Below are 12,667 nucleotides of genomic sequence, written 5' to 3'. Positions count from 1 at the left end.
CCACACTTGGCCAGAGGTAAGCAGAGCCCCAATCTGGGGAAGCCCAGGGAATGTGACCTCCCCTCCCTAGAGGCCGAGGGACAGCCTCCACCCACTGCTGGTCCAACTTCGTTTGTCTCCAGCCTATTCACAAATAAAAAACCTGGTTTTATAAGGAGGCTTGCTTGTCCTGACATTCCAGTTCCAGGGCCCACCAGGTACATCCTCTACCAGTTGACCACGGTAGAGGCCAGATCCTGGGGGACACCCTTGCAATGTGTTCAGTCACTCTCCAGAGTGCTAGGAGGCTCTCTGTATAGACAAGATCCAGAACTTGGAACCCAGGAGCAGTCAAGGCGTGCCACCACCCCTTATAAACCCTGGCACAGACCACACATAAAACTAATAAATCCTCTGTACCCATTTCCTAATTAGAAAATGGAATACGCCTTCCTGCCTCTCTCTCAGAAATACTGGCAAGTTCCAAGGAACAATCTTTAATTCCAGGCAGCTTTTTAGCTGATGGGGAAGCTGGGTGGAGGGAGAAGTATAAATCCTGCATTACCACGACCCCTAGGGCAAGACTTCCTTCCACCTTTACCTGTGGGGCAGGTGAAAACCCAAAGTACAGTCTGGAAAGAGCCCACAGCAAAGTTGGCAAGAGGCTTGAGGCTCCAGCCAACACCCTCCTGCTTAAACACTAGGAAGGTGGTGCCCAAGACACCTAGGTCTGAAGTCCTGGGCTCCACCTAGCTGGCCCCACCCTAGACCCCAGACACAGCTGCTTAAGGCCAAAGGCTCAACCTTGCTTCTGACTCACAGCAGCCAGTAGACCCAGCCCTCATAAATGAGTCAGCCACCCAGGGGAGAAGGCAGAGCAAAAGACCAACTACTGAAGGTAAAGAACAAGCTCAGGAGGCAACCAGTGATTTGCAGTCTCACAGCCCACATCTGGGAAGGCTGCGTGGGGAATAAGAGGACAGGCCTCAGCGTCCCGTTGCCCACCTGGATCAAGGCAACAGGAACAGCTAGTTCAGGCATGAAGCCCCTGTTCAACGGACCCCTGCAGGCAGTAGCAGACACACCCTGGCTGAGCTGCCTCCTAGATAGCCAGCCTGGTGCCAGCTATAAAACAAAGAATAGGAACTATCAGGAAAGGAGGCTCAGCCAGTCACAGGGGTCAAATGAGGTTGTGTGGGGGCTGGAGAGGTGGGTACAGAGGATGCTGCTCGTTCTTCCACCCCACCTCCCGCACAAGGGCCCCAACCTTGAAACAAATGTCCCATTAGTGAGCCTTTTTATTGTGTTTTTTTTTTTTTTTAAATTGAAGGTCCCTTACTGGTCCTGCTTCCATGAGTGGCTGTGACCAGAGGAAAGTGGGGAGGGGAAGCAGGCGGCGCAGGGAGGGGTCATCTCCACAACATTCCATTTATACACAGAACTAAACAGACAAGCACAGAGTCACTATTGCGGTTAGAAGTTGGCAGCATGGGAAAGGGGAGGAACAGGTGGGGGACTGGGGTGTCGTTAAAAAAAATACAGCCCCCCCCAAACAGGGGTTCCTGGGGGGGGGGAACTTGGTCTGTTTCAACCCAAGAGGAATCAAGATCAAAAGCGGTTTGGGAAGGCCAGAACCGTCAGGGGTGGAGGAAGGAGGAAGGTCCAGGGGTGGGGGGGCTGTTTGGCAACTGGGGTGAAGGGACTGCCCTCCCCCTGCTGGGATCCCCCCAGCCCCTCCGGTCTGGCAGGAAGGGGGCAGCCTGCAACCCCCGTGGGCAGGTCTGGGGCTGCCAGATGCTCCAGGCAGGGGGCTGGAGGGGGCTCACAAAGGCTTGCCCTCCAGGGAGATGACGGCGCTGCCCCCCAGCTTCTCTGCAAGGGTGCAGCGGTCCTTGACCTCCTCATAGCAGTTTGCTTGTAATTCATGCTTGATCCCTGTGGGGAAGAAGGGGGAGCATCTGTGAGCAGAAGGGTGGGGGAGGGCGTTGCTGTGGCTGGGAAGGAGCCAGTCTGAACAGATGGAGGGGACCAGGCTACCTTCCAGCGGGCAGGGATCTCCTGGGCCATGCCATCCACCCCACCCAGCAGCCAAGGCCCAAGCACAAGGGCATATGCACCACCAATGTTGGCCCTTACCCGTCAGCTTCTTCTTGATGGCGTCCTTGGAGCTGGCATAGATCATTTTGCTCTTAAGGGGTGCACACTCAGGGGCCCTGGAAGACAACACAAGAGAACTTGCCTCCAAACCCAGCAAGTGCCCTCAAGCAATAAATAACTTCCAGAAACCCCTGAGCTGGGCCCGAACATTCACGCTTTCATCAAGTTCCTCATTCACAAGCGTTCTATTACAACACCCTCCTCTGACACGCAGGTGTCTGGATTAAGTCGGAGCCACAGACCTTCCTGTCCTGGGAAAGGGGGGTGGGGCACAGCTAGAGCAGGTGAAAGGGGAAGGTGCCTGCAGGAGGAGCTCACCAGAAGATGAACACCAGGTCCTCCTTCTTGCTCTCCTTGGTCTCGTAGGTTGCGTCATAGAGGGCGTAGCGGCAGTCCTTGTCTGGCAGCATCTTGACAAAGGTGGCATAGGGGTCGTCTACCGTCTGGCCCACGTCACCCACCAGGATCTCCTTGCCCTCCTCCAGGATGATGTTCTTCTTGTCCTCACTCAGGCAGAAGAGCACCGCCTTCTTGCGCTTCTTCACCTCCTCTGGTGTTGATGACTTACGCACTTTCATGTCGTTGAACACTTTGATGACCCCATCAGAGACAGCCACACCAGAGGCCTAGAGGACGAGCCACACGCACCTCGTAAGGAGACAGTTTCTGGGACATGCCCTGAAGTCCCTCTTTTGCTTTGTTAGGAGATCTGTCTAGAGGCCAACAAAGTATAGTCCTCAGCCCCAAGAGGTTACTATTAATCCCCTTCCCAGGACTAGTGGCAGTATTTTCCCACCCAGGTCACTGTCAAAGGATCAGATGTGACACAATCCCAGAATAGCAGCCAAAGAAAAAGAGACCTTTGATCACATAATTCAACAGCATTCCTCCCCACCCCGACATCCTGCAGGCTAGAGATCCACGACCTGTGAGAAGCAGAGCCTTGGCCAAGATGTGAGTCCAAAATTAAAAGAACCGACAGACTACTGACCCCGTTTTCTACAGTCTCAGCTTTTGCATAAAGTGCTGACTCAGAACTTCACGTAGAGCAGAAAGGGACCCAGCTCCTAGTCATCTCTATAGAATCAGGACCCACCAACGGTTCTAGCAAGTCCATCAGCACGGTTCAAAGTAGTTATTACACAAGGTATTCCCTTTTCTGGTTGGGTCTCCCCAAACCAAAGCAACAACAAACCCCTAATTAAAGCCCTACACGGGAAAAATGCAGGCCCCAAGTCGCTGATAGGAGTCAGTGGTCCAAATCCAAGTGCCCACAGTCTCTGAGAGCTCTTTAAACTTATAGGTCGTGTTGGGGGACACCCTAGCCAGGAGAGGGAGTGACGGTCCACGGTGAAATCTGCCCCCGCTCCCGGAACTGCAGAGGAAGCCGGCCACGTGATTGAGCCGCTTCCGGAGTAGGCGGTGAAAGCAGATCGGCTAGAGTCAGCCCCCTCCCCGAAAAAAACACCTTGTAGCCAGCGGCAGCTGCACCGCGGAAGGCCTCAACCCAGTGGAAGCGCCTGCGCCGACGAGTTTATCGGGCCCCTGAGCTGCAGGCCTGGGCAAGTTACACAACCTTCGGCTCTCGCAGCCCTCGGGCCGAACACAGGGGACGGGGTGGTTTCCGGGCGGTGCCCGCCTGGGTCACTTCCCTAAACGCGGCTCCACCCTCAGGCCCCATCCGGGAGAGCCGAAGGCCCCGTTAGTCCACGGCTTCGGGCCCAGCGGCCGGGCCTGACCGTGTGCGCACGCGCCGGCCGGGAGCGCCGTCCCAGTCTCCGCCGGGTGTACTCTGCGAACCCGGCTCGCCTTCAGGGGCTTGCTAGCCCGGGAGGACGGCCGAGGACTCCTTCGCGGTCCGCTCTCTGGCGCGCGGTGCAAGCCCCTAATCGCTGGCGCCTGCGCCAAGACACCCCCGCATCCCCCGCCAGCCGCGCCGCCCCCGCCCCTCGCGGGCATCCCTGCCACCTGCTCTCGAGACGGACCCCGCTCGAGAGGGAGGGTGACGCGGAGACAGTAACAGCCCTTGGGTGGGGCGCGCGCGCCAAGACCGCTCGCGCGCTTTTCCTCCGTCGCCCCCGGGCCAGGTTTGGATGCCGCGTGTTCCAGTCGAGACGCGCGTCCCCGAGAAGCGACTCTCTGCGGCCCCGCCGCGGCGCGCGACTCCGGCGGCCCCGCGAGGGGACGGGCGCGCGCGCGCCCCGGACCCCTCCCCCACGGCCCTGGGCCGCGCGGGCGCAGCAGCAGGGTGGGGGAGGGGAAGGGAGCCCAGGGGGCGCGCGAGCGACGTCCGAGCTAGCCCTCCCCGGCGCCCGCGGGCGCGCACGCGCGTCCCGGCGCCGCCCGCCCCTCAGCACGAGACCCTCGTCCAGCCCCGGGAGCTGGGGAAGGGGGTGCCGACGTCGCGCCCCCGTTCCCTCTCGCGCGCCCAGATGATCGACTCGCGGCCGCCTCCCCCGCGGCGCCGTGGCCTGCCGCTCACCATGTTTCCGGAAGCGAAAAGGCGATAGCAAGGAGAGCCTACAAGACGAGAGCCGCTGCAGCTGCTGCCGGGATCCGACTGAACGCGGCCTCTCCCGGCCCCTTCCGTTTAGTACGAGCCGCACAATGAGGGGCGGGGCGGGCTTCCGGGGCTCCCCCTGCGGGCCGACGGGAAATGAAGTCCGAGGGCCCTGCGCCGTCTTCGGGCTCGCTGGGTAACAGAGTCTTCTTCGTCTGACGGCCTCCGAGCGCCACGTTGCATCCTGGGAAAAGTAGTCCGAAACAGCAGAGAGAGGCGGGGCTGTGGCGCGGAGAGCGCACCCGTTGGTCCAATTTCCTAGGAAATGCTCCGAGCTCAGCGAAGGCCTCAGCGTTTGGTAATAAGACCTGAGAATAAACTCTGGCTTCGCGGCTCTTTACACAGTAGCGAAACGATTTTCCTAAGCTTCATCTTGGCACTTTCTGGATACGTTGGTATGAAAATTTTCAGTGAGTTAGTATTTAACTTTTCTGAATTGAAGCACCTATTTATTCTTTTTCCTGGGATCCAGTCCTAGAGCAAGGAGAATCTCAAGTATAAGTCTCCTCCAATACGATAAGTATTCATGAAGCATCCTCCATGTTGTCTACTAAGAAAAGGTATATGCAACGTCAATAAAATGAGGAAAAAAACACAAAGGAAAAGCTACAAGGAAATGTTTGGAAATAAGAGATTTGTACCGAAAGGTGTTTGGCAGATTAATGAGGCAATAAAGGGAGAAGGGGTTTTGTGCATTCGATTCAAAGAGTATGTGCTTTTCTACTAGACAGTGAAAAAAGGAAATATATATTAAACCAGACTTGAATCTCATTCTCGAGTTCGTAACCTGGCATATGGTTAATTAATATCCTCAAAAATTGAGACAGAAGTTCCGTGAGAGCATAACCTTCAAAAAAAACCAAACTGGAGTGGGGGACTCCAGGAACATTTCGTCGGTCTCGAAGACCTCTTAGTCTGCAGGAAGAGAAAACAAGGTCCCAAACAAGAGGCCCGGGGCATTGATCCCACCCGCAAAATAAAGGGTGGAACAATAAACAGCTGGAAGCGTGGTCTTCAGGAGCCGGCTAGCGACACCCGAGTGGGGTACGTCGCAGAGCATGCTGGGGGTTGTAGTCGGGGACATCCCGTCGCATCGCCCACCAACCGAGCTCCCAGGAGCCTCAGTGGGGGGCCGCAGCTCGACCGCTAGGGACCCAGCCGGAGATAAGACTGGCTCCACCTTTTTAGAGTTTCGGAGTTTCCTAGAGCAACGAGGAGGGGGAGGGAGACTTCGCAGTTACCCTGGAGACGCGCTCCGCCCGCCCCTAGCTGCGGGATGCCCTAGATGTCCTTATTAGGACAAGAGACTAGAGGGGGCGGGGCCAATCCGAAGGCCGGCGGCAGGCTCCTTATAAGGCAGCGTCGGGCGGGAGGCGGGAGTGTGGAGCGTGATAGCGGGTGAGCGATCGGGGTTGGGCGGGGCTTGAAAGGGCTGGCCTGGAGCCCCGGCGCTCGCCTCTCTGCTCCGCTCCGGTTCGGCCCCCGATCTGCATCTCTCCACTTCCGGAATAACCCCTGACGGCTGCTCTAACTCACCGAGTAGACTCGGGCTCAACTGGGACCCCTGTGGATAGTTTCCATCTTAACCTCCCTGAGGGTCCCCCACCTCCAACAAGTCACAAAAACGATTAAGTGTTTTCCTTTGTCCGAGCTTCTTACTGCCAGGCTTCCACCCCGAATCCAACAGCGTGCCCATTTCAGCCCCTCACATTCCCCGATGTCTGATGGTGGTTTAGTCGCTCAGTCGTGTCCCGACTCTTGCGACCCTATGGACCAGGCTCCTCCGTCCATAGTATTCTCCAGGCAAGAATACTGGAGTGGGTTGTCATTTCCTTCTCCAGGGGATCTTCCTGACCCCAGGGATCGAACCCAGGTCTCCTGCACTGCAGGTCGATTCTTTACCGACTGAGCCACCGATATCTAGCACCTCCTATTTGTTCCCTTTCTACTTGCTGTCTGTCCCCTCTTCCCTGTCCTCCAAGCTTTGAAGGCCTTCCCTGCGTGTCCCCGGCTTCACGGCCCTCCCCCATATCCCAGGGTGGAGGAGCCCCAGCTCAGGATAGAAAACCGCTTCCTCGAAAGGTTCTTCAGCTCCTCTTGAGTTACCTTTGTGTCCTCATTCCCTGCACCCATTCTTAAAGTCTCTCCTACAAAACTACCTGCACGCATTTGTTCCCCCACCTGTACGGTGAGTGCGGAGAAAAAGAAAACAAGCCAGGTTCTCTACACGGTCCTCCGCTATAGCGAGACGGAAATCACCTCGGTACGCGCCTCCCCAGCCAGACCTCCCAGCCACAGGGGGCGCTGTCCATATTGCCCGCCTCCTTCCCTGCACAAAGAGGACAACCCTCGCTCTGGAATCTGTGGTGAGAGGAAGAGGCGGGTCAAGGCTGGTAAAGGAGGAGGGGCGCGTCCCAAAGGCTGGTCCTGTCCGGGAACGGCGGGAGGGCGAAAGGTGCTAGATACAGCGGTCGGTACCAACCACTTAGGAGAAGTGCAGGGGCGGGGAGGGCGGCAGAAGGCCGTCCTCTGGTTAATGCACCGCGTGGGACCACGTGATTAGAGAAGTCCCGCCCTCCTCCGCCGGAACCAGGTGTTCGAATCCCGTCTCCAAAACTAGCAGCATTTCAGTCCTACCGGCGTGAGGCGCCAGAGGACCCGGTCTGCGGCTCATGGCAGCGCCCGTCCGGCTGGGCCGGAAACGCCCGCTGCCTGTTTGCCCCAACCCTCTCTTCGTACGCTGGCTAACCGAGTGGCGGGACGAGGCAGCCAGCAGAGGGCGCCGCACGCAATTTGTGTTTCAGAAGGTGGGTTCTGGCCGGGCCGGATGGGGAACAGGTGCGGACCGGGACGAACAACCAGGCCTACCCTGACCCAATCATGTACCCCCTACCCGCGCCAGGCGCTGCGCTCCCTCAGGCGGTATCCACTGCCCCTGCGCAGCGGCAAGGAAGCTAAGATTCTCCAGCACTTCGGGGACGGACTTTGCCGGATGCTGGACCGGCGACTCCAGCAGCACAAAGCATCAGTTGGTGAGCGCTGGGAGAAGGATTCGGTAATCCCCTGAGCTTCCCCCAGGTGCAGCTTTTGTACCCACCCAGGATACCTTGGCTTCATCTGTCTACTCCAGTTCAAGTTGCTCTTTGACCTGGGGCTAGTGGCTCTTTCAGAGCCCGATCGCTTTCACCAGCCAGTTGAGCTGGCAGCATCCTGCCTGCTGGATTCCAGGGTCCGGGGTTGACGCTCTTCTCCTCCCACAGGTGACCATGCCCCGTGTTCACCATCCGGAACCAAGAGCCCAGCCCGGGAAAGGCCCCCTGCTGAAGTCCAGGACCCTTCCATGCCAGTGAGGAAGGATCAGGGGGAGTAGAGGGGAAAGCAGGAGCACCAGGAGTAAGATTTTTCTGGCTTGGGGGACTTAGCTGTGCTGGGTCCTAATCCCACCTGGCTCTGGGCAAGTGACTTATTTTGTTTGATGCTTAGTTTTCTTATCTGTAGGTGTGGATAGTGACTTATAATAGTCAGTTGAGAGAGTTCCATAATCAAGCCATTCAGGGGGCTAAACCCAGTAAGTTGTAGAATTTGCTGTTGAGTCTTCTTGCCTTACCTTCTCTGTCCTATGCTAGAACTGAGGCTGGGCCAGGCAGATTACACCCCCGCCCCAATCCCATCCCCTGAGACTGTCCACTGTCTCATCCCAAGTTTGCAGGAGATCATCCCATCACATAGCCTGTGTGACAAACTGGACAGTTACAAACTAGTTGCAAAAACTAGAGAGATAGCTGAGTGACTTGTATTGTGTTGTGCTTAGTCGTTCAGTTATGTCTGACTCTGTGACCCCATGGACTGCAGCCTGCCAGGCTCCTTTGTCCTTTGGGATTCTTCAGGCAAGAATAGTGGAGTGGGTTGCTGTGCCCTCCTCCAGGGGATCTTCCCAACCCAGGGATCGGACCCAGGTCTCCCACATTGCAGGTGGATTCTTTTACAATCTGGGCCGCCAGGAAAGCCCCTCTGAGTGACTTGCCCAGGATTATTTAACCTGCTGAGATAGGACCTGAACCTCAGTTCTGCCAGTGAATCTGTCTACAACAGCTGGTTGGTTTTGGGTTCAAAGCCCCCCTGTACCTTTCAGGTCCCAACCCAGCTCAAAGCAGGAGGCCCTGGTAGCTATTGGCCAACTCGGCACTCAGGAGCACGAGCAGTTCTGTTGCAGCTGTACAGGGAACACCAGGTGAGCGCCTACCAAGCTGGGAGTTAGGGAACTGAAGTGGTGGGCCTGCTGCCCAGGCGTTGTGTTGGTTACGATTCTGTCTTGGTTATAGAATCCTAGCGGCCAGGGCTTCCTCACCAAGGAGGAGCTGTTGCAGAGGTGTGCCCCAAAGGTTCCCAGGGTAAGCACAGGGGGGAGAAGGGAGCCAAGTGGCTCTGGATCTGACCCTGAGCCCTCCAGAGGCTGCCCTTGGGAGAAAGCATTGGCATGGGGCACGGGGAGTGGGCACAAGGTAGACCTGGGAGCTCTCTAAGGGTCTCCTCCCCTATGAACAGGTGGCCCCTGGAAGTGCTCGCTCCTGGCCAGCTCTCCGTTCCCTTCTCTACAGGAACCTGGTCCTCAGGACACACCAGCCAGCTAGGTGGGGCGAACTCCATGGGGTGCGGGAGGCAGGGCGGGGGGGCAGGCATGCCGTGCTGAGGGTGGCCGTGCAGTCAGAGATGTGCTTGTTGTCAACCTGAGGAACGGCCCTGGGCAGGTCCAGGGGAAGCTGATCTGAGGGGCGAGAACTCGGCCAGAAGGAGGGAAGTTAGGGAGCCCCGGGACTTGTTTGTAAAAGGTTGCCAAGGCGGGTGAAGCCAGCCTAGCTGGGGGACCAGCAGGAGAGCCTGCCAGGCATGAGTGAAGAAGGGAGATCTGTGTTCTCCACCCGCCAGGTACTCGCTGACCCCGCAGGGTCTGGAGCTGGCCCAGAAACTGGCTGACTCAGAGGGCCTGAGCTTGCTGAATGTGGGCAGCAGGTCGGAGGAGCCCCCTGGGGAGGAGCCTGAAGTGCCAGAATCGGCTTCAGCTGAGCTGTGAGGAGGAGAACAGGGGAGCGGGAGGGGTCCCCGAAATGAGGCCAAGACCCCACCCCACCTCCAGCAGCTCCAGCTGACTGTGGCCGCCCCGCCTTCTGTGGGTTAGGGGAACAGCAGCCATGGCCCGGCTCAGGCCGACGCCCGCCTCTTCTCCCTGGTAGTGGTGCCAGCGAAAGGAGCATCCAGCATTCCCCGCTGGAGCTGGGGCCTGGAGAGTACAGGGTGCTGTTGTGTGTGGACGTCGGCGAGACCAAGGGGTGAGTGAGGTGGGCCTGGTGAGGGAGAGGGTCGGGGGATGATGGCCGACACTGACTTGGGTCTCCCACCGTGCAACTCCAGGGCGGGCCGCAGGCCAGAGCTGCTCCGAGAGCTGCAGCGGCTGCGCGTGATGCACACGGTGCGCAAGCTGCATGTTGGGGACTTCGTGTGGGTGGCCCAGGAGACCAGTCCCAGAGACCCAGGTAAGGGGTGTGGACAGGCAGGGGGAGGCCAGAGGCTGGGCATGGTGGGTGAAGGGCTGCGAGCTAACGGGACCCTTCTTGGCCTCCGGGCAGCACAACCTGCAGAGCTAGTCCTGGACCACATCGTGGAGCGAAAGCGGCTGGATGACCTGTGCAGCAGCATCATCGATGGCCGCTTCCGGGAGCAGAAGGTCCGGCAGGCTCAGTGCCCCCACCCGCTCTGGGGCACTTCCGGGTGGTCTCCAGGCAGAGCTCCCACAACTCCGGCCACATCCCCTCTCGAGCTGGTCCAGGGTGGCCTGAACTCAAACTCCCTTGGGCCCCTCTGGGCACACAGTAGGTGTGCAGGGTCTCTGGGCAGAGCTAAGGAGCACGTTAAGGACCCCTAGGGGGTCCAGCTCCTGCAGTCCAGAGTTGACAAGGCTCTCTTCTCCAGGATGGGGCCACAGGGGCTGTGTCTCCATGCTGGCTGCTGGGTTGACCCCACGGTGAGGCCACACGTAGGCCAAGGGAGGCTTGAGAGGGATGGGCATCATTGAGATGGTAGTGGGGCTTTCCATGGGAGAGCAGCAGTATGAGCCAGGGTGTGGAGGCCCTTCTGAGGCAGGTGGAGAAGCTTGGGAAGATGAGGTGGCGGGCGAACTGGTGGGACCAGGGTCTCATGACGGTTTTGAGGGTGACATGATGGACACCTAGCATATGAGCATCCAGGCCTGACCTGCCCGACCCACATCTGCCTGCTCAGTTCCGGCTGAAGCGCTGTGGCCTGGGGCGCCGAGTGTACATGGTGGAGGAGCATGGTTCGGTGCACAACCTCAGCCTTCCTGAGAGCACACTGCTGCAGGCTGTCACCAACACCCAGGTGAGCCGGGAGGGCAGGGCCGGGCCCGCAGGGAGCCTGTGGTCGGTGACTCCGCTCAGGAGCCGCCTCTTCCCTTGGCTCCTCGTCCCCAGGTCATCGATGGCTTCTTTGTGAAGCGCACAGCGGACATTAAGGAGTCGGCTGCCTACCTGGCCCTGTTGACACAGGGCCTGCAGAGGCTCTACCAGGTGAGCAGACTCCACCGGGTGCCATCTGTTCACCACTGGCCCCTTACTTGGGTACTGTGCTCCCGCAAGGAAGGCGAGGAGACTGAGTTCCCTAGTCTCAGGCTGGCCCACTGAGGCCTGGGATGGGGCATGGACTGGCTGGTGATGTCCCCTAGAGCTCTGGCCTCAGTGCCCTCTTCCCTCAGGGTCACACCCTCCGCAGTCGCCCCTGGGGCACCTCTGGGGACCCTGAATCAAAGGCCGGGCCCTCCCCAAACCCTCTCTGCTCACTCCTCACCTTCAGCGACTTCAACGCGGGAGCCATGAAGAACAAGGTACCGCCTCTGCCCAGCCCCTCCTTCTCCCAGGCTCTGGCCCTCCGCCACTCCTGATATGTCACCCCCCCACTGCAGGCCCAGTCTGTGCGGGACGTGTTTGCCAGGCAGCTCATGCAGGTGCGCGGGGTGAGCGGGGAGAAGGCGGCAGCCCTGGTGGCTCGGTACAGCACCCCTGCCAGGTAGGTGCTCACGGAACCCCAGTCCTCTGCTGTCCCCTGCAGCCCGCCCCTCAGCATGGTCATCAGCTCAACCAGTGCCTTGTGGGTGGTCGGGTGCTGTGAGGGCTGGACTGACCCCGCTGACACCTGAAGAGTTCATGGAGGTCAGGTGGTGAGGAAGACAGAGCCACGCAAGACCAGACAGAATCTCAGGCATTGGGGCGGGGGGAGAGACCTGGTATGTAGCAGAGAAGGCTTTCTGGAGGAGTGGGTGGACCATGAAGATGGGGCCAAGAAGAGCCATTCTGGGAAAACATTTGCAGGAGCATGAAAGGAGGGGGAGCAAGATGGAGCAGGGCCTTGAATGCTGGGTTTGGAAGGGCGGCAGTGGTCCTGACTCCTCTCACCCAGGCTGACCCCTTCTAGCCTGTCTCCCATGATTCTGGCCCGAGCCACTCAGGGTGGGCCAGCAGTCAGCCGTTGTCAAGACTTAGAAAATCAACCTCCCCATCCCGCCCTCAGCTTACTGGCTGCCTATGATGCCTGTGCCACCCCGAAGGAACAGGAGATGCTACTGAGCACCATCAAGTGTGGGCCGCTGCAGAGGTGAGGGCAGGAGACAGAGCCTGCGGGGGGTAGGCGGGCTGCGGTCACCCTCGCTCACCTGACTCTTACCTGCCTCTCTCTTTGCACAGGAATCTGGGGCCCGTTCTGAGCAGGACCTTGTCACAGCTCTACTGCAGCTATGGCCCCCTGACCTGAGCTTGTATGCCACAAGACAGACCCCCATCTGCCCCCATCTTCCCAGACCACCCAGTCTTTTAACCAGAATCTTTGGGCTACAGTAAAAATCTTAAGTGTTTACATTTTTACGCGTTAGAAGGAGATACCAGGTCCCAGGGATCTTGAAAGATA

General features: G+C 58.7%; 2 protein-coding genes across 3 annotated transcripts; one reads left to right on the top strand and one right to left on the bottom strand.

Moving 5' to 3' along the window:
- Positions 1–1,259: 1,259 nt before the first annotated feature.
- On the bottom strand, positions 1,260–4,774 carry CFL1 (cofilin 1). Its single transcript, XM_055415509.2, has 4 exons — positions 4,619–4,774; positions 2,455–2,762; positions 2,116–2,192; positions 1,260–1,914 (listed from the first exon to the last, which is right to left on the bottom strand). Exons 1-4 carry the CDS (start codon positions 4,619–4,621, stop codon positions 1,802–1,804), a joined length of 501 nt encoding a protein of 166 aa, XP_055271484.1. The 5' UTR covers positions 4,622–4,774; the 3' UTR covers positions 1,260–1,801.
- Positions 4,775–7,077: 2,303 nt separating this feature from the next.
- Positions 7,078–12,624, top strand: MUS81 (MUS81 structure-specific endonuclease subunit). Of its 2 annotated transcripts, none has more exons than XR_008684394.2 (16): positions 7,078–7,503; positions 7,599–7,728; positions 7,957–8,042; positions 8,829–8,927; positions 9,019–9,087; positions 9,242–9,327; positions 9,623–9,763; positions 9,928–10,023; positions 10,106–10,227; positions 10,321–10,418; positions 10,973–11,089; positions 11,182–11,277; positions 11,561–11,591; positions 11,670–11,773; positions 12,275–12,358; positions 12,448–12,624. XR_008684394.2 is itself a non-coding variant. In XM_055415506.2 (16 exons), exons 1-16 carry the CDS (start codon positions 7,369–7,371, stop codon positions 12,512–12,514), a joined length of 1,659 nt encoding a protein of 552 aa, XP_055271481.2. In that variant the 5' UTR covers positions 7,082–7,368; the 3' UTR covers positions 12,515–12,624. The 2 variants fall into 2 exon arrangements, 1 of the variants encoding a protein (XP_055271481.2); XM_055415506.2 differs by having other exon boundaries at positions 7,082–7,503; positions 11,463–11,591.
- The last annotated feature ends 43 nt before the right edge of the window (positions 12,625–12,667 follow it).

This window comes from Moschus berezovskii, chromosome 25 (genome assembly GCF_049115385.1).
Source record: "Moschus berezovskii isolate FMDL1 chromosome 25, NW_MosBer_1.0, whole genome shotgun sequence".
In the NCBI taxonomy this organism is placed as follows: Eukaryota; Metazoa; Chordata; class Mammalia; order Artiodactyla; family Moschidae; genus Moschus; species Moschus berezovskii.
This window is presented reverse-complemented; position numbering and strand designations above follow the sequence as displayed.